The sequence below is a fragment of the Brachionichthys hirsutus genome, chromosome 10 (assembly GCF_040956055.1).
Source record: "Brachionichthys hirsutus isolate HB-005 chromosome 10, CSIRO-AGI_Bhir_v1, whole genome shotgun sequence".
Taxonomy (NCBI): domain Eukaryota; kingdom Metazoa; phylum Chordata; class Actinopteri; order Lophiiformes; family Brachionichthyidae; genus Brachionichthys; species Brachionichthys hirsutus.
Genome location: NC_090906.1, coordinates 3,932,231 through 3,952,821, shown reverse-complemented (window position 1 = coordinate 3,952,821; position 20,591 = coordinate 3,932,231). Strand labels below are relative to the sequence as shown.

The 20,591-nt window shown below is 42.0% G+C and overlaps 2 protein-coding genes across 2 annotated transcripts; both read left to right on the top strand.

Annotated features, from left to right (window-relative positions):
- The first annotated feature begins 493 nt into the window (after positions 1-493).
- On the top strand, positions 494-16,670 carry lars1b (leucyl-tRNA synthetase 1b). The gene is made up of 30 exons (XM_068744499.1): positions 494-559; positions 675-755; positions 1,027-1,164; positions 1,671-1,832; positions 2,067-2,179; positions 2,887-2,950; positions 3,266-3,333; positions 3,514-3,739; positions 3,893-3,980; positions 4,507-4,583; positions 4,859-4,912; positions 4,979-5,119; positions 5,403-5,480; positions 5,620-5,705; positions 6,001-6,066; positions 6,294-6,376; positions 7,050-7,188; positions 7,554-7,766; positions 8,219-8,276; positions 8,648-8,711; positions 9,560-9,743; positions 10,559-10,649; positions 10,859-10,999; positions 11,783-11,923; positions 12,946-13,056; positions 13,242-13,352; positions 14,187-14,291; positions 14,832-14,927; positions 15,041-15,173; positions 15,818-16,670. The coding sequence occupies exons 1-30, from the start codon at positions 509-511 to the stop codon at positions 16,021-16,023; spliced, it is 3,369 nt and encodes a 1,122-aa protein (XP_068600600.1). The 5' UTR covers positions 494-508; the 3' UTR covers positions 16,024-16,670.
- A 1,207-nt stretch (positions 16,671-17,877) lies between these two features.
- plac8l1 (PLAC8 like 1) lies at positions 17,878-18,996 on the top strand. The gene is made up of 4 exons (XM_068744991.1): positions 17,878-17,900; positions 18,057-18,274; positions 18,392-18,528; positions 18,865-18,996. Exons 1-4 carry the CDS (start codon positions 17,878-17,880, stop codon positions 18,994-18,996), a joined length of 510 nt encoding a protein of 169 aa, XP_068601092.1.
- Positions 18,997-20,591: the final 1,595 nt, after the last annotated feature.

Genomic DNA, 20,591 nt, shown 5'->3' with positions numbered 1-20,591 from the left:
CAGCAAAGTTGGACTTCTTGAGAAAGATTGAACTAGAAATCCAGGAGAAGTGGGAGAAAGAGAAATCATTTGAGCACGACGCACCAACAACAGTTGGGGAAAGCACAAAGTGAGTATGCACTACCATGAGGAAAGGACCCCAAAATGATAGTTCCAATGTTCTAGTTCTGTCAAACATGTAACTCTGGATTAGTTCAAACTCTTAGACATCTTCAGATTGCAAGAGCAGTTTCTGCAGCTGTACTGCATTAATTTGTTAAAGATCATATGTCTGACATTAGCTGTAACAACCTGTTCAACAAAGCGTCAACAGACTTGCACTGGAGTACCGTAATGGAAACGTTTCACCAGGTGATACATTTCAGTAAAAAGTAACTTTAGACTGGTTGTTTGTCTGCGTGCACGCGCATAAAATGTGTGTATGTGTGTAAATGTGACGTTTATTTTGATCAAATGTTTTGTTTCTTACAGCAAAAAGAAGTTCTTTGTCACCTTCCCCTATCCTTACATGAATGGCCGATTGCACCTCGGCCACACTTTCAGCTTGTCAAAGTGTGAGGTAGGTTTATATGCAAAAGTCTTCATTCTGCAACCACGTCAGAAACGTGAGTTAAATATTCATTATTAGTGATCCATGGTGCATTAGTGCCTACTGTTTGTTCTGTTATTTTTAGTTTGCTGTTGGTTTCCAGTCTCTAAAAGGAAGGAAATGCCTTTTTCCTTTTGGACTTCACTGCACAGGAATGCCAATCAAAGTCAGTATTTCTTGATGTTTCAGTTCATTAAATAAGTCCTGTGTGCATGAATACATTGAAATATAGGAGTAGGAGGCTAATTATAGCTCTATCATTATCACTGTTGCAACATCGCACTCATTCAGCAGCTGTCACCAACTACATTCTTTCCTACCTCATTTTTAGTTCTACTTTATTAAAATGCAGTAATTCTTAACTATTTCCAGCCCTATGATACACACTGCCACCTTCTTTTAGTATTGTATTCATATATCCATATTCTATTTACCAGGCCTGTGCAGACAAGCTGAAGAGAGAGCTGGAGCTATATGGAAACCCTCCACAGTTTCCAGATGAGGAGGAAGAGGAGGAGGAGAAGCCAAAGACAGACGAGGAAATTATCATTAAGGACAAAGCAAAGGGAAAGAAGGTGTGGATCAGAGGGACCAGACTGGTGTCGTTTTCAAAATGCATAATTTATTGTTTTTTTTTTTATTAACAACTCGGGCCCGTCAATTTTTCTCGAGTTTCTGCCTTCACAAAGTGTTTTATCTGTCATGGAAGTGACATCTGCTGAGAAGATGGTTTGCAGTTATTTTCCATTTGTTTGCTTGCTTGTTTGTTTATCGCAAGGATGACACTATTGTTGAAACATTTCCAATACGTTTGTAAAAACTGGGACAGATGTCTTACAGTCTTAAAGGGGTGGGATAAGGATATAGAGGTGAATCCAGGAATTCCTCGTTACAATTTCCACAAACATTAAAATACAGGGCAATTTTTTGTGCATTTTCCTGATTGCCAGAGAACCATTGAACTGTTTTCTGATGGTGTGTTTTGGGATAATCTGAAGCAACATTTGGGATTGACATTTACAGGTGTATTTACTCTCCTGATGTCCATTGTCATTGAAATCTCATTTTATTAATTTTTTAGAGTAAAGCCGTGGCCAAATCTGGAACAGCTGCCTTCCAGTGGGACATTATGAGGTCTTTGGGCCTGAAAGACCATGACATTGTCAAGTTTGCTGATGCTGAACACTGGTTGGAGTACTTTCCTCCTCTGGCTGTGAAAGACCTCAAACAAATGGGAGTCAAGGTGGCTAATCATTCAAATGTTTCAAGCAACTTGATTTGTTTCTGCACCTAATATGCGTCAAAACATAACAATTGTATTTATTTATTCCATCCTGTTGGGCTGTCTAACAGTGTTATGTGGCTAAATTAAACTTGTTAAGAGTTGCACACTACATAAACCCAATGACGAGCCCATAATGAAATCACATAAATGATCTTATTAGTGTGTACTTAAATCGTTGTTTTCCCTTCACAGGTGGACTGGAGGCGTTCATTCCTCACGACAGATGTGAACCCCTTTTATGACTCTTTTGTCAGGTGGCAGTTCATCACACTGAAGGAGCGAAAAAAGATTAAATTTGGCAAAAGGTGGGATGATTGAGAGATTTCTGCAAAACCTTTTCTGTAGTGCTAGGATTTAAGTAATAGAAAATAAAGAAAGCAGGAAATGCTTTTTGTGGCTGTTTATTTAAGTCACAGTTGAAACTGAGATTAAAGTCTCAATAGAATGAAGTCTACGACTGAATGGTCATGTAATTATCTACCACTAAAAAGGTGCAGAGTGCCGTCCAGGTCTGTATGAGAGTGCAAGGAACAAAAACAAGCACAGTCCTTATATAGTAGTCCTCAAGTAAAGAGTGTGTGTCTAACATGAGAACAAGAAAAGCAAATTGTAAAGGAGGGGCTTTGTGTACCTGTGAGAACCATCCTGTCCAAGATGTGCTAAAAGGTGCAGGCAAAATATGCTAACATGAACAAAACACTGCAACATGAAAATGTCAAGGCTCTGAGGAGACAGACTGAAAGATGACGATGTGACTGAAGGGAAGCCTTCAAAATGTTCCGTAGCATGCGCCACAGTATGTGAACGATGGCGTCCTACATGGTGTGGCTATCACAATCAGTTGAATTGTCTGATGGCCTGTGCACATGTCAACTCGCCCTGTGGGATGAAAGCAAGCATAATATTCTGAATGTAGACGTTTTTAGATAACGTGTTAATGTTTGCCTTTGGTCTCAAGACAGTTTACTGACCTTTCAGTGATAAAATGTGACCTTTTGTGACTCTTCTATAGGTACACCATCTACTCCCCCAAGGATGGGCAGCCATGCATGGACCATGATAGGCAGACCGGAGAGGTATACCTACCTGCCTCAATGAGATAAGAGTGAAAAACAAACAGTGATAATCGCTGATTTATACAAGCGAGAATGAGTCAAGCAGGGAATGTTAAAAGGACTTTGTAATCAGGTTCAAGGCTTGACATTTTAAATCAGTTCTTTATTGCATTGCATGTTTACCACACAAACTCAGAATATTGGATTTTGTAGTTTTAGTGATGTTGCCACAAAATCCTACCGCAGGCATGAAAAATAACATCTTTCAAACCTGTCTCTTAATCTGAATTACAAGCTGTTTTAATTTTTCTTTTTTCTAACTTTCTGACCCTGCAGGGAGTTGGACCTCAGGAATACACTCTCGTCAAAATGAAAATAGTGGAACCGTATACTGCAAAATTCAAGTCCAAAGTATTTTATAGCAGGTGGTAATTTAAGTGTATTCCTAGTATATTTTTTATTTAAGTACTAGACAATTAAAGTTTAACATGCATTTAAGGATTGTCTCAATTTACCAAAAAAACGAATAGATCATGCTTTACGAGAAAAGTCGAGAGAACTAATGCTTTTTTTTCTCCCCACAGTGGCATGAAAGGCAAAAACATCTTCCTGGTGGCTGCTACTCTCAGACCAGAGACCATGTTTGGACAGACCAACTGCTGGGTGAGGCCTGACATGAAGTACGTTGCCTTTGAGACAATCAGTGGAGACGTCTTCATCTGCACCAGGAGGTCTGCAAGGAACATGTCTTTCCAGGGCTTCACCAAAGAGAACGGGGTGGTACCAGTGGTCATGGAAATAGTAGGACAGGTACAAACTCCAAGTGTTTCTTCATCATTCAGTTGACCTAGTAGTTTGCATCTGAACCAGAGTATGATGTGCTGTAATGTCATGGAATTCTTTGCAGGTATTTGTTTACTCTGATTCTACCCTCTGCTCTGCACCCTTTTTACTTCTGTCCAGGATATCCTTGGCTGTGCCCTGAGTGCACCTCTAACTTCCTACAAGATCATCTACGCTCTCCCCATGCTCACCATCAAAGAGGACAAAGGTGAGTCCAGACGTTGGGCAGCAAAGACATTCATTTGCTCAGGTTCTACTTTTTAATATAATGTTTTCAAAGCAGAAACCTTTTACACTGGTTTTCATAATTAAGAGTCATTTGCCAACATTGCTCGCAGCAGTTAGAATATCTTTGAGTGAAGGACACCCTCTCCTTTATGTGCTTCATCTTTTACTCCTCGTCTTAAATAATGGTTAAACTAATGGTTTTATGCCCGTAGGGAGAGCATTTGTAAAATCATAAAATGGCTTTTATACCCGTGGAAGGGGGGCGGTGCTTCAGTTCAGATCTATATTCCTGACAGAAAGGAAATCTGGAATAATCTGGGATGTAATTATTTTTCGGATCATGCTTGTTTGCGCCAAAGCTTCTTAGTAGCTCCAGTTAGCTGCAGAGTGGTCCGCTGACACCCTCTAGCACTGAACCCGTATGTTGTAAATTGCAGAGAAACATAATGTGATTTGCAAATGTACACTTTTACTCATCGGCCTTGTGCCTTGCTGCATTTCTTTAGGTACGGGAGTCGTTACGAGCGTACCTTCTGATGCTCCCGATGACATCGCTGCTCTCAGAGACATCAAGAAGAAACAGGTGACCTTTTTTCTTCTCCCCCCCGCCCCAATCATTCAGGGACCCTTTATACCTCTAATAAATAAATAAGATTCTTCTGCAGGGAAATGCAAATGCAGATCCCATCTGACATCTGGAATGCAATTTAGAAATATAGTTCTAATTACTCTGCGTTCTTTTTAATTTCAGTTGGATTACCGACTTTAAGAAGTGACCATTGAATGTATCAGTTGATTAAGTGTGCCCCACCTGTAAAATGTAATTAACACTCTTTACAATTCTTGCATTTCCATAAGGCTCTAAGGGAGAAGTACGGGATTGAAGACAAGATGGTGTTGCCTTTTGAGCCGGTAAGCTGATTGTAGGGGTTAGATGTTAATTAAGTTGCAGAAGATTCATGCTTGTGCACATATCAGGTCCCGATCATAGATATACCAGGCTACGGGAACCTCTCTGCCCCCCTTGTATGTGACGAGTTGAAGATCCAAAGCCAGAATGACAGGGACAAGCTGGCGGAGGCCAAAGAGAAAGTCTACTTGAAGGGATTTTATGAAGGGGTGAGTCTACTGATTTAAAAAAAGAAATAACACTTACACAACAAACATGATAACTGTGTGTTGCCTTCTGACAGTTTGAGTTTATCTGCTCCTGAGAAACTGTTGCAAGTTGTTTTGTTTTTTTTTCTGGTGTGGTTTTTCCATCAAATATTTGATACACATACTCAGGTCAAAATGTACAAATTCAGCTGCCTTCTGTCAGCAGAAATACGACATAATATCATGTTAGCTAGAATGGTATAGGAAATAGGCTTGTATGAGTGAACGTTTCTTGCTGTGCTAGGTCATGCTGGTTGAAGGCTACAAGGGGCAGAAAGTCCAAGACGTGAAGAAACCTATCCAGAAGATGATGGTTGAGAAGGTAAAATGATTTTTTATTTCCCAAGAACATTTCTAGGTACTCCGTCGGTATTTCGTCATATACGTTACGATGCACCATGTATATGGCAAATATTCCCCCGTTGTGAATACAGCGTTGGCTCGTTGTTGATTGATCTCAGGGCCAGGCCGTGGTGTACATGGAGCCAGAGAAGCAGGTCATGTCACGGTCAGCTGATGAGTGTGTGGTGGCTCTCTGCGACCAGTGGTGAGTGCCATGTGACTTCTGGGTGAAGGAATCTTTGTAGTTTAAGTGTTATAATTCTACTCGTTTGTAATTGGAGAGAATGATTGCGGTGAATGTGAAGCTGCGTGGCAGTGGAATGGAAAATAGCAAATATAAATTAATATGTGTGTTTTTATTCTTATAAGGTGCCGTTTATTGTGTGTAAACGTTTAATTATGGTGTCAAGATCATTATAGGTTCTCTGTTACATGATACCTCATCGTGTTTATGCCTTCTTTGATTGACTGCAAGCTAATACTGGCTGTATGTATTTCAGGTATCTGGATTACGGGGATGTGGAGTGGAAGCAGCAGGCCAATGAAGTTCTTAAATCTTTGGAGACGTAAGACACTGAATTTTGATAGAGTTCCTTTTGCTCTTTTATTTTGCTGTGTGGTGTGTTTGTCCATGTTGAGTGGGGATCCTTTGATTGTCAAGAGGTCTAGTATGAAGTGCAGAATTAAGTGCTGTATTTACTTTATTGTCAATATGTCTGAAAAAGCTAGAAAAAAAACAGAGCTGCGATCTCTTGCTGTGATTTCACGTGATGCTTTGCACAACACTACGCAGATTTTGTGAGGAGACCAGGAGAAACTTTGAGGCAACTTTGGCCTGGCTCCAGGAGCATGCCTGCTCACGTACCTATGGACTCGGTGAGCATTTGTCTGTGTGCCTGTGTGTTATTGAAAAAGACAAATTACTAAAGCCGCCATCTGAAATCCATCTAAGAGAGCGCGCTATTAATAATTCCTTCTTTGGCAATAACCTTTTCCACAATGTCAAAGATGAAGAGGAGGTAGATATGTTATAACTGTTGCGAGTCCCTTGATGTTTCTCATCAATAGATGGAGACAGAGGGCTGCTGTTAAAGCATCGACCAACAGCCGGCCGTTTTGTTCGTACAGGAATAGATTAAAATGGAAGGCCAGCTGGCGTGCAGCACAGAGTAGATCGTGCCATACAGTCCCAGCCTGCTGTGGACTTTGACTTATCTTCACTCGAATGTTCGGAATATTTTTTACTGTAAATGGTTTACAGAAGCTAAAAAATAACACGATGCAAATGAAGTGTTGACTCATGTGATTCCAGACAAAACATGTAGCCATACTCTGACAAAATACCATATTTTTCAAGTTAAATGGTGTCTAATAAAATAGCGTATTTGTAGTTTGACAGTCAGAAGGACAGGATTACATAAAGACGTTCACCAGAATGCAACCAACTTGGCAAGATTTTCTGTACCTCACATGTATGTGCTCGTCTGTGTCTCTAATGTGTGTTCATTTGTGTCCGCATTTGTGTACTCATGCGTCCTTGTTACCATAGGAACTCGATTGCCTTGGGACGAGCAGTGGCTGATTGAGTCGCTCTCAGACTCCACTATCTACATGGCTTACTATACCGTAGCCCACCTCCTCCAGGGAGGTGTCCTCAATGGACAAGGAGCCTCACCACTGGGCATTAAGTATGAACGCCCCCCCCCCCCCACACACACACACACCTGTCCATTAGAATAAAAAAGGAATAAACTCTAATTCCCCCGGCTTCCATTTTCCTGACTCTCCTTCTCTTTGTGCCTTCAAGCAGCCGTAGATATAATTCACCTTCAAATGATTTTTTTGTTATTATTCATCCATGGAATGAAATAAAACCTTCCACCTTTCAGAAGGTTATTTATTTATTTATTATTAATTGAAAGCTCAGTGTGTTGTGTTAATGTCAAAGAGAAGTGAAACAAGCTGCTGCACATTTCAGTTGCTGCAACCCAGTCTGTCTGTCACACTTGATTATTCTTGTTTTTTTGTCGTCGTCCCCCCCCCCCCCCCATAGGCCACATCAGATGACTCGAGAGATATGGGACTTTATCTTCTTTAAGTCGTCCCCTTTCCCCAAGACGGACATTCCTAAAGAGTATCTGCAGCGGCTGAGGAGGGAGTTCGAGTACTGGTATCCCGTGGACGTCCGTGTGTCCGGCAAAGACCTGGTGCCCAACCACCTGTCTTACTACCTGTACAACCACGTCGCTATGTGGCCCCAAGACAAGTATGTTCACCCGGAACGGAGGAAGAGGAGGTTGTGGAGGGGGACGCTACTCGTCACAGAATCACTCGAGGACTAGCATTCAGGTTCAGGGTGACAGTGTTTAATCGATTGTAGCTGCAACTGAAAAATCATTTCATTTTCTAGTGCCTACTTCACCAACATTAGTATTTACTGCCTCTTCTATCACACATGCCAAATGAAGAGGTTTTGTACCGTTGGTTGGAGAAAAGGAATACTTCACACGATTTGATGGGCAATCTTTGCAAGGCTTTAGTGGCTTTGTATTTTATCTACTTTCCTCGGTATGCTCGGAAAAATGACTGAAAATAAGAGGAATATGATTTATGTTGGAGAAAACTTTGGAAGGGAGGTTTGACAGATGAAGTTTTAGAACTGGTGCACGGGGGCTACGTGACGATGATGCTCATGAGAACGTCCCCTCTCATGAACAGGGGCAAGTGGCCACAGGCAGTAAGAGCCAATGGACATCTGCTCCTTAACTCTGAAAAGGTGAGTCAAATATAAATGGGGTGGGGTGGTGGTATTATTATGTGTATATATATGAATATTTATCTCTAAATTTGTTATTGGCATTATGATTTCAGTTTCCATCAGATGAGTTTTGGATTGTTTAACTCTTAGAAGGAAATAAATATATTGCAATGTTCATATTTTGCTGCATTTGCTTTCATGTTTAATAACTGCGATCCTGAAGTTCCAGAAATGAACTCTCGTTTGATGTTAATAATTGTTATGACTGCGATTGATGCTGGCTTGCACTGAAAACATTCTATGTGGCTTTACGGCTTTATTAGACTGCTTGATGGGGGACTCACCAAATGAGTTGTGGCTGCTAACATCTGTGTTTCTCTGCTCGCCAGATGTCCAAATCAACTGGAAACTTCCTCACTCTCACCCAAGCCATCGACAAGTTCTCAGCAGACGGTGCTTTGTTTTCCTCTTGATTTTTCACCCTCCTGTGTTCCACCTCTTTTACACTGCTCCCCTCTCATAGTTTTCTTTTTTATTTCTCTATTACTTTTAATTGAAAACATTGTAGAAAAACACACACAACTGATTATACTAACTACTGATGGCGCACGGCCCATTAAACGGGATTATACTGTAAGAATCTCTTATCCTGCGGTGTTGATAATTTGAAAACATCCCATCATCATGAGATAACTCGAGTATTAATGTTGGGGTCGATGAGCTCTTGTGAATGTGACAGTCGCTCTCATATTTGACTGTATGTAATGATTTATATTTTATGCTTGAATCAAAGTGAAGCTCGTAAAGCCATGTATATTTAACATAATCCCTTCGCCAGAAGCAACTAATTAATGCCTGGAGCTTTTTCTAATCCTCGTAGCAGGGAGGCAATACCTCCCGTTGGCTCCACGGGAGAAGATACAGAGGTTGTTGTGTCCAATATATAAAAAAAAAAGAAAGAAAATGTCTCTATCTTATTACCAGGTTTATTTAGTTTTTGGTGTCTGATTAGATGTTTGTCATCTATACCTGGAAGCGATATAGATTAATTTCATGCACTCAGGATAACAGAATTAGTAAATCCACCCTTTTTTTAAAATTTCCCTTTTATTTCTACTTGCTTGAATTTTAACACAAATAACACAGATCAATGTTGCCGTTGTGCCTCTCAACATTCTTCTTGATGTCTGTGCATTGCTGTGTCCAGTGTTTGGCCATGTTCACACACATTGCAGTGCATCTCTTTCTGTTGGTTCCTGGACGTCTTGCTCTTTTACACGGCTCTATTCATTCTCTCTCAGGTATGCGTCTGGCTCTCGCCGATGCTGGAGACACGGTGGAGGACGCCAACTTTGTGGAGACCATGGCCGATGCGGGCATCCTGCGCCTCTACACCTGGGTGGAGTGGGTGAAGGAGATGATCGCCAACCAGAACAGCCTGAGGACAGGACCCGCTGTCACCTTCAACGATCGGGTCTTTGCCAGGTAGATGTAATCTGTATAGTTTATACATCAAATTGTCTGGAAATAAGGGCAGGTACCCTTCATGGGAGCCAGACTCCAATTTTAATGTTGAATTGTTTTTACACTATAAAAATTCTAATGCGCTCAACCCTCAAGTTCAAGACATTTGTGTCAAATTTTTAAGAAATTCCATGAAGATCTTTCTGTGAACTACGAACAAGTATTAGAAGAACAGACAGATTTGATGGAAAACCAAAGCACTGGTTTAAACACATCTGTTTGTATGACGGTTGTGTAGTTCAACTGCAAAGTTGATGCTTTCACTGACATTATCTTTGTTAGATTACATGAAAATTACCCGATGGCTTGGCTTGGGAAGGGATTTGAGCATATGATGGGGGGCCATGGAATTTCTGTCTAGGGACAACAGATGAAAAATAGCCTTTTGGCTAATTCTGGCACATTGACAGAAATGTTTATTAATGTGCGCTGTCCCTGTTAAATAAACGAATCATTCATTCATGGGAAGATCTTGTGTATGTGGGGTCAATGAGGGCTTTTGTTCATGTTCTTGAACATTGGATGATAGGACTATATATATATATTTTACCATTTCACTGCATAAACCATTCAACCAATTTTTCTGAGACTTGTTGGAAAGGTCTGACACATGGTAAGAAATATTTGCGTTTTGGAGTGGATCTTAGTCAGAGATTCAGATTTCAGTTATTTGGGTCAGAACTCGGATCGTTCATGGTCAAGGATTCCTATCATAGGTTTTCTAGGTGGTACTGACCAGTCAATGATAAACTAACAGAGGTTTGTGTCCCGTCCAGCGAGATGAACGCAGCAATCTTGAAGACAGAGCAACACTATGACAGGATGATGTTCAAGGAGGCACTAAAGAGTGGCTTCTTTGAATTCCAGGTAATGGAAATTTCCTTGTTACCAACCCCCCCCCCCTCTGTGATACTGCCTGTCTTTATCTTTAAATGTAAATATGCTTTTCTGTCCAGATTAAAAAAATTTAATGAATTGATGATGTAAATTCAGTGGAAAGTGTCGAGGATATTTCCATAATCGCGCTACCATTGATGGGAGTATCCCTGTTTGACCGTTCTTATGTGCGCGTGCAGGCATCCAAAGACAAGTATCGAGAGCTGGCTATCGAGGGCATGCACAGAGACCTGGTGTTCCAGTTCATAGAGAGACAAACCCTGCTGCTGGCGCCCATCTGCCCACACCTTTGTGAATACACCTGGGGTCTGCTCGGCAAGGTAAGCTTGGTGCAGTGGGTTTCACATCCTTAGTTGTTTGCGTGTGACGTTCATCCCCTCATCACTTCTGTCTTTGACAGTTCTCTCAACCTGTAAACCAAAGTATAAAGCAAGCACCTAGACTTCTTCCGTTTCTATTCATTTGCACTTCTCATTTATCTTTCTGAAGCGGCTGCACTCCCTCTCCCTCTGTCAGAGTACATTCTTCCTGGGGTGGGCGGCTGTCCCTTCACTACGGGCTTCTTTTTCTCTTCAATATGAAAGGAACACACATAATGTAGCACATTTCCAACAACGCGCAGAGCCGAGAGTATTTTTAACAATTGAATTTATGAATATAAAAGACTGCTGTGGCACTCGAGATGGGTTTCTTTTTCTTCTTTTTGTTTCGTTGTCGCTTAGCAACAACAAAAGCCCCAAAACTCCATCATGTACTTGGCACCACCAGCTGAAAAAGCTAGGAGGCACGGGGGGGTACCCACAGGGACTAGTCACCAACACTGGCTCAGCAGCCCCTGGTGGGCCAGAACCAGACCCTAGATTTTGAGTGAGTGCAAAGGGTCCCTGTTGGAGTCCAAGAGAGGTCAGATAGCCCAGCCGGCCCCACCCCCCGAACCACAAGAACACCAATGACCTAGAATCCATAGCACCACGGGGAACAGTGAGCCCGGGAACCCCCCCAACCCGCACCGCCGGACCACACAAGCCTGCTCTTGATACCAAAATGCTTTCACGGCGTTTGCCCATCACTCATCTAACACTCTCATTCTGTGTTTTTGATAGACGGCTTCTCTGATGAAGGCGTCGTGGCCTGTAGCGGGTCCAGTTGATGAGGTTCTGATCCGTTCCTCTCAGTACCTAATGGAGACTGCACACGACCTTCGGCTGAGGCTGAAAGCATACATGCAACCCCCCAAAAACAAAGTAAGTGCGTCTGTGTTGTTTCTTAAGCTTTGCCCTTTAACTCTTTCCTTCTCTGCTGTAATTGTTTATTTCAGTATTCAGATAAAAAATGATTTCTTTTTTAATAGTTTTGTTTTTGTTTAATGAAACCCAACACCTTTAAAATGAGGCTGCTAATTAAATCAGGACGGTGTGCCACGGGTTGTCTTCCGCGTTTAGGAACGATTACGTGATTTTATTGGTGGGCAGCACACCAAAGCAGAAAATAATTAAACCAGCATAATCGGAACCTTAAAATGATCAGACAGCATGTTGTAAGTGGAGTTTGGGTTTGATTTTGAAAGCAGGATGTTTAATAATTGTTCAGCCCTCCAATAAATAATTGCAGGCAGCTGGGAGGAAAAGCTCAGCAAGTATTGACAAGAGTTGAAACCATCAATTGTGCTTGCCTACAGACTACTGTTATCACTTTGATGAAAATATTTGGTTTCTATGGCGACGCGTGGATAAAACGGTGGGATTTTTTGGAAAAAGAAAAAAAAGGGAAGATATTCCTGTTGTCATACTTGGACGTTAAAGAGTTTGACGTCAGAGCTGAAGCCTTCGGGGTGTATCATAACACTGTGAATGTGCAAAAAATCTATATTTTTAATTTTAACAATTGCTCAAAATATTGAATTTCAAAGCAGTGGATGAATGAGTGATTTTTCAGAAGTAGTATCACACATTGTATGACATGTGGCTATTATACTTCATTCACAAACAGAATATGCACTTAAGTATAAACCGCTTAATGACCAATAGTCCTGCATTAGCATGGATGCAGTATGGCTGTATGACTTATGGAAGTTTATGCTGTTGTTTTTATAAAAGATTGTACCATGTCTTTTTAGCAGCTTGTCTCATTTTCATAATAATTGTGAAACGTGAAATATGCCCTCACTATTACAGAATAAAAGTAAAAGCCATCAGTCGAGTGTACCTGAGTGAGCGGGATAAATGGATCTGAAGCTCTCTCTTGATGGTGTTTCTTTATTAAACAGAAAGGTGACTCAAAGCCTCCAGCCAAACCCTCCCACTGTGTCATCTATGTTGCCAAGAGCTATCCTGCGTGGCAGCACAGTGCTTTGTCCCTTCTCGGCAGGCATTACAAGGTGAGAAACGAACGGCGGCAGTCCTTTACACGTGTTCCATGAAGACTCAAAGGGCTGAACTGTGTAGCGTTCAAGTGAATATTTGCTTATTTAAACAATCGTGTATGATTTTTGCATCAGCAGGTAAATGCTTGGTCGTTTGACTTGTTTTTGTCCCCTGTCCGGGTCTGTCCGGGTCTGTACAGAGCAACGACGGGGTCCTTCCAGACAACAAAGTGATAGCGAGTCAGCTGGGAGCCCTGCCGGAATTGAAGAAGTACATGAAGAGACTCATGCCGTTTGTAGCCATGATCAAGGTAAAGCTGGAGAAAGCGTTGCGTCTGTGTCGAGGCCGGAATTCAGTTTTCATCTTTATCTGATTGTTATTTAATTTCAGACTTTAAATAGTGTGACGTGTAACTGATATAATGCATCTTTTCAGTACGTTTGGAATTTTATATACAAGTTTTTTTTCACATTGAGAGGGAAAATAAACTATTTAGAGGCAATGTAGTATAATTTCTTAGCATTTTTGCACGGTCAGTCCGACCGATCGAGCTGGCGAGACGTAGGATCAGCCTTCAAATAGCGGCAAGGTCTGACCTATTTACCCGGGTCAAACGGCAAGCCAGCTGTTGGCCGTGCCCACAGCATAAGATCCTGTACTAGTTAAGATCTAGTTAAGCACTGATCTTTTCAGATTGTAGAAAGTGTGTGGAACTGCTGTAAACCAAATTGCCCTCCGAGGGACAAAACAATAAAAGTGAAGTGAAGTGGGTTGAAGTCTGTGCTGGTAATTCTGTTGAAAGATTCGAGTCTGCATCTTCAAAAGCTTGTATTTCTATTTACTCCTATTTGTTTTTGTACAATAACCAACCTACAGTCAATACAATAATTCAGATGCAGCAAAGGTGTTGTATTGACCAAAATGAAAGGAGTTCATCTGCAGAATTGACCACGTTTTATTGATTGTAACAATACAAAACAGACATTCCTCAGGCTGTCTCAGCTTCGGTTTCTGTTCAACGTTCTCCTTTCAAAAGTGTTAAGATGAAAGTCATTCCTCCGGGTTAATTATTTACATATTGACCCTCTTTCAGGCTTGCACACTTGATTCTGACATTTCTTTTTTTCTGATCTTTGTTCCTAAGGAGAGCCTCGAGAAAACTGGGCCCAGGGTCTTGGACCTGGAGCTGGAGTTTGATGAGCGGGCAGTCTTGATGGATAATCTGGTTTACTTAACCAATTCCCTCGAAGTATGTGCTGTGAAACACGCAAACACTCTATAACTCAGACGAGACATTTATCTGAAAACGTACTAAACAGTTTGGGAAAAAAAGCAATCCGTATTATATATACTAAATTCAAGGCTGGACTGTAACCCCAAGCGACTTTTTATATTCCAGGATCCACACAGATATGAGCAATAAATCGAGCAAATTAGATTGATCGGTTTCTATTTGCCTTCTGATAAATGTAAAGGCTGTGACATGCCGCTGTAACAACGTATCGGACTGTTAAAGTTGAGTTTGACATCTTCGCTTTAGATCATCCTGATCCTCGACATGATACTTGGTCTTAAACCTGCGATATAGGAACACGCTGCTAATAAGAATGGTCAGCAGCAAAGTGGCTCTAGTTTTCAGTCCACCACATTTGTTCTGATTATTTCTGAAGGCTGCTTTGCCAACACTTTTCCAATGTAAATGCTAAACACTCCCGTGGGTGCTGTTGGACCGATCCACCGATTTATGCTCTCTTTTTCTTTTTTTTTTTTCATCTCTCCTGCTTTGAAGTTGGAACAGATTGAGATCTTGTTTGCAGCTGATGCTGACGACAAAGTGAAGGAGGACTGTTGCCCAGGGAAACCATTCAGTGTTTTCAGATCAGAGGTAAAAGCTTTTGTGACTGTGTTAGAGAAGAGGCCCAGATGTGCAAAGTGTTTTAAAAATCAAAGCGACAATTTAATTCTCTGTGCGTGTGTTCCGTGCCTCTATCGCCGCAGCCTGGAGTGTGCGTTTGCCTGGTCAACCCTCAGCCGTCCAATGGCCTGTTTTCTATGAAGATTGACATCAGACAGGGGGATTGCAAAGATGCCATAATCCGTAGGATAGCAAAGGTCAACAGGCTAATCAAAGGTCAGTAGCACAAAAACCAGAAACCGCAGTTTTGAAATCAAACGTTAGTTTGAAAAAATGCATGTTATCTAAATCTAATACAATCAATACTGACGTTATTACTCGGTATAGACAAAGGTTTCAGAACAATAGTCCCAGTTTAAATAAAGGGTAACCACTCTATTCCTATCTCCCATCGCTCGTCCTGTTGGCTCAGATCATGCAGACGTGTGATGTGTCCAGCAGCCAAATGTTCAGACGTCTCTCCTCTCATCCAAGAGGCTTCTCCAGATCTAAATGACTCGTAGAGAGTTTAGATACTTATACTCCTGTTTGAGCAGCAAAAAGAAAGGACAGTAAGACTCCCTAGGAGTCAATAGCATCCATAGCGTGAAGGGTCGTTGTCCCCCCCCCATCCTCAGGTGAGCTGTTTTGTTGAGATGCGCCCAGGTGTGTTTGGCGTCTCATCCTCCTCCTGTTTAAGGATGGTTTCTCCAGTTTAACTCCTCTCTTAAACCGTCTGCCTTCCCTGTATAAAACCTGGACATTAATGAAACCATCTCATACCTGGATCTCTGAGAGCCTTACACACCGTTTTATGAAGATGTCCGTATCAGCATCTCTTTCTCTCTTTTACATCACCCTGACCTCTCTCTCTTTACCAGATCTGTCCAGAGTGAAGCTGATGAGGTACGAGGACCCCGTGTTGGGACCCCGCAGAGTGCCTGTCCTGGGCCAAGAAGAACAGGGCAAGTTGCCAATCTCGAACAAATCTGTGTTCAGCATCAATCTGGAGGAAAGGAAGGTGACCGTTGCTGACAACGGCCTCACTGTGGACATCGGAGACACTCTAGTTTATCTGGTTCAATAACAAGTATTGTCCCTCTTTCACACACACACACACACACACACACATGCAAAAGATTCAAATGCATCATGCCAGTAAAATTGAGTGAAATTGACTCAAAGCCATAATTCGACAGTAGATACACGTTAAATGCGTATCTCCATTGCAATATTTGTTTGGTTTTTTTACTATATGATGCGGGTTTTGAGAGAGGTTCTGTTTTGCGCCTTTTTTAGTTAAATGCCACCAAAGGGAACATCTGAAATGAAGAACAATCGTCCTCTAAAAATACACGTCTTTGGTATATTCGGTTTCCAGAAAGTTTAAAAATATCACATCTATCATTCAGGCTTTCATACGAGATCACCAGATTTGTGTACTTGTCTCCATGTAAGGTAAACCACATAGTTTCTCTTCATTCTTTTCCTGATGCAGTACATGATAAATAAGAAAGTAATTAAGTTAAGGCTTTTAATGCCTTTTCTATAAACAAAAATCATCTTCGGTCTCCTGTATTGTTTCTCACCAACCTCTTCCTGAATTTCTGGATGGTCGTGTTGTTTTTATACGTAAAGCGTGACGCATATCATTCTCTCATGTTGTCACTGGTCAGCCTTGATATTTTCTAGCGATGTTTGACTGACTTCTGCTTTTCCAGAGAAATAATAAAACCTATGAAATATTCAGCCCCCTTGTTTCTCTTTCATCGCTGGCCTGATTTATTTCTCCTGACTGTATGTGAAGTGAAGCCTCTGTTCTCTGCAAGACTACCGACACGAGACTCCTGATATGGCAAAGGACGGGTAGTACCGGTATTTACGATGTGGATCATCTTGGCGGTGTTCTGATAGCGGTGTTGCAGCTGTGAGAGGTTGTAGATGTCAGAATTTGGCATGCACTTACTGATGACTTGATTCAGGCAAAGAAATGCAAAGGAGACAGCTGATGATCATTTTGTGACTTTTAATATTTATTTTTTTTGTCTTAAAGAATTCTGACTTAAAACCTTAACCTGAACCCATAGCATAAAAGTACTCTAGCGAAAGGAGTGGAAACCAGACCATGGATGGATTCTCTTCCCAAGAAAAAAATAATCTGACCACTAGGATTGGGCAGAAGACATAAGGATAGCTTGAGGCCAAACTGTTTCTCAAAGATCAAGCTTTTCCATTAACCCTAATTCTGCTAACATCTGAATGTGATTATGGAGCTGAGACTTGGCCAACTGAGGCTTATTGGAGCTCATCTTTCAGGGAGGTGAAGTCGCGAGGCTTCGTGTTTTAGCTCCAGCGGTTAACATTTAAAGGTGAACGGTAAAAGTCACAATGAATTCAGAGGATTCTTTCTGTCTTTTCTTCTAAAATACATCTTTATCTTCCTTTTCACTCTGGAAGTCTCTGCCTCTGCTTCAAATACATGAAATACATTCATACAATTTACCATGGATGTTAGAATATCCTGCAGTTACTTAGAACTTCATTTGTGGGCTTGTTTGACATTCTTGATTAGTAAAAAAAATGTAATACTTTTGTCCAGATAAAGTCAGACTTCCTTTTTTTATACTGACATACTGGTGTTTGTGTGTTGTTTTTTAATCCTGCATGCATTCCCATCGTGTTCATGAAGCTCTGTTGCGTGTCTGCCCTCTGTATTTGCTTTACTGGTTGTGGGCACAGCAAAATGGCATAAGGAAGAATACAGCAAGACTTATCTCTATAATACAAGCCATGCGACTGCTGGTTTATCTGCTGCGACACACACACCCTCTCACTGGGGAAGTGCCACTCCACCCCTCCATCTTATTCCTGCCGAGTCCCCGCTCACCCTCTTCTCTTTCGCCGCCTTGCCTCATCCTCCTCTGGATACCAGTGCCTTGTCATGGAGCAAACAATCACACATCAGTAAGTTGTTTTGTTGTTGTTGTTTTTGCCAATACCAGCACACAGTATTGTACGGCGTCCGGCATAAGAACATTCATATCTTTTTATACTGCTTTTTATACTGCTGTGTGTTCTCAAACATTCATACATGGAAATTAACCGAAAATCTACTTTCAGACCAAGATTGGCAGTCACCAATGTCTCAGCATCAACGTTTCAAGAGGAGGAGACGAGAAGCGAAGAAAACCTGATGCCAGACAGTGTTCTCAAGACGACGGACCCGGTACTAACGCAACCCGGCCTTGGCATCACCAAAACAACCGTCACCACCATCTCACAGACGGGAGGCGAATGGAGCAGTGGCCTGTTTGACGTCTGTGGGGACAAGACGACATGTAATGTGGAGACAGTCAGTGCACGCGATTGTGTGATTAAACAAATCTGTTGGTGTTGATGCAAAACTAATGATATGCAAGAGCCGGTGTTTATTCTGTGCCTGTGCTGCCTTGCAGGCGTTCTCGGGGCTTTGGCGCCTTGCGTTTTGGACCTGAGTTTAGCTCACCAGTTTGGCGAAGGTCTGTGCATTCCTCTGCTACCAGGATCTACCTTTGCCGTACGAGTTGGGATCAGGGAGCGATACAAAATACGGGTTAGTGTGTACATGTGCAAGCAAATACAACGCTAACCAGTAGGATGGTTGGATTTGCGCTGCCTGGCAGAGCATCCTTGAACACACCATCTGGTAGGCTTCATAAAAGGGAAACATTCCCTGTAAAAGATAAATAAACTCCCCCTCAAAATGGTGAAAAAGCAAATCATTGGGAAAAACAAAAAGCTTCCAGGTTAATATAAAATCCACTCACGGGATACACTTGTGAGTTATTGTTCTTTTCATGTCATGTACATTACTGACGGATCAGTGGTGTGTTCCTGCTGCATTATTGTGTCTAAACGTGTGCATGTCTGACTGCGTATTTATCCACAGGGCAGTTTGTGTGATGACTGGACGGCGGTGTATTGCTGTTACCCCCTGGCTCTATGTCAGATGTCAAGAGAGATGAAGTGGAGGATGAGGACACGGACCTATCACGTGCACACCACTCTCGAATGCGCCTGAAGTGAACGAGAACTGCTTTTACAGTGCAGCAGAGAGCTGACGAGGGGCCGTCTTAACTCAGGCTCAGGGCTACTTCTAAAAATCCCTGAGGGACACCTTGGTTAGTAAATCGTATGGAAGCCCGTTTCCGCCGCTTGAAAAGAAAAATACGTCTCTTGCTTTCCCATAATTATGACTCAGTATCTCATAATTATGACTTAGCAAGTCATAATTATGAGATATTATCTCACAATTTTGACTTGGTATCTCATAATTATAAGATAGCAAGAGACATATATTTCTTTGCAAGTGGTGGAAACCTGGCTTGCATAATATTGAGTCCATCCTGCAACATTCAAAGTCTCCTTATCAATCCAATCAGCAAATACACATCAACCAGTAGAGCTGAAATGATTAGCTGATTGACATAAAATTAAATTGCAACAACTTTAATTGTTACTTTTCATAAAAAAAAAAAAAAATTCAGGATTCTCCTTATTTAGGTTGAAATGACTCCAGCCTGGCCACCTCCATATCTGAAACAATAGAGGGCAGTGTTGCCCCAGCTCTTTCCTTTCTCTCCCTGTTCTCCATTGTCTATGCTGCTCAATGGAGTGAAAATAGTCTTCCATGCTGATCTCAGGTCAGAGTTGGGAGTTCCACAGCGGCAGTAGAAGAGGCGAAGATGTGGAAGAGTGAAGCCCGTCCTACGTCAGCAATCAGACGGGGGACGTAAAGCCTCTCTGCTGACAATCGTTCCTGCTGTTTCAGCAGGGCGATCACTATCTCTGCAGATGCATCAGGTGTAGGGTGCAGGCTGTTATCGACAGCAGCCCCTCAGGGAGGGGTGTTTATCTAGGGGTGGGGTGGAAATGTGTTTGGCATATGCAGATGCTTCTGGCAAGGCTCTTCCCATGACTGTGCTTGTTGTGAACTGCTTCTGTCACACACGAAAAACACTTCTGGGGTTTAAAAAAGTAAAAATCATACCTGAATAACAATGAGCTAAAGGAGGTGAGCGTTTACCCAACCCCCCCCCCCCCCCTCCCTATCTTTCCATCCAGCAGCAGTTTATTTCTGCCTGCTTCATGTTTCCTTGCGATTTTCTTTTTCTTTCTTGGCCCTGGATCCGCACTTTGCCCTCGATAATCTCACATCTTCTCTTCCCTTCATCCCTCCATCACCTTCTCCTCACTCGGCCACACTCTGGTGTGTGTTTGTGACAATGAGAGGAAAAAGGAGAGATGCGGATTGCCCTGCTAAGATCGAGCACCCCCCCCCCCCCCCCCCGGTGATACGTGATACTTCTAACCAGGGCAACAAGAGCCACCTGGGGTTTACATAACACACACTTCCTCACTCTCTTCACATCACTTTCTCTCTGATTCTCTTTTGCTTTATCCTTGCCCTTTCTGTTTTTCATTGTCTTTCTCTCTGGTTAGCCTGCAGCTAGACGCATTGGCAGTTTGGACAATGTGTGTGTGTGTGTGTGTGTGTGAGAGAGAGAGAGAGAATATGATGGAGGCTTGAAATTTGTTGGCACAGATCCCCTCTTCAGCCTAAGCAGGCTGTTTATATACAGAAGGAGAATTTCTGCAATGATTTGACTTGAAAAA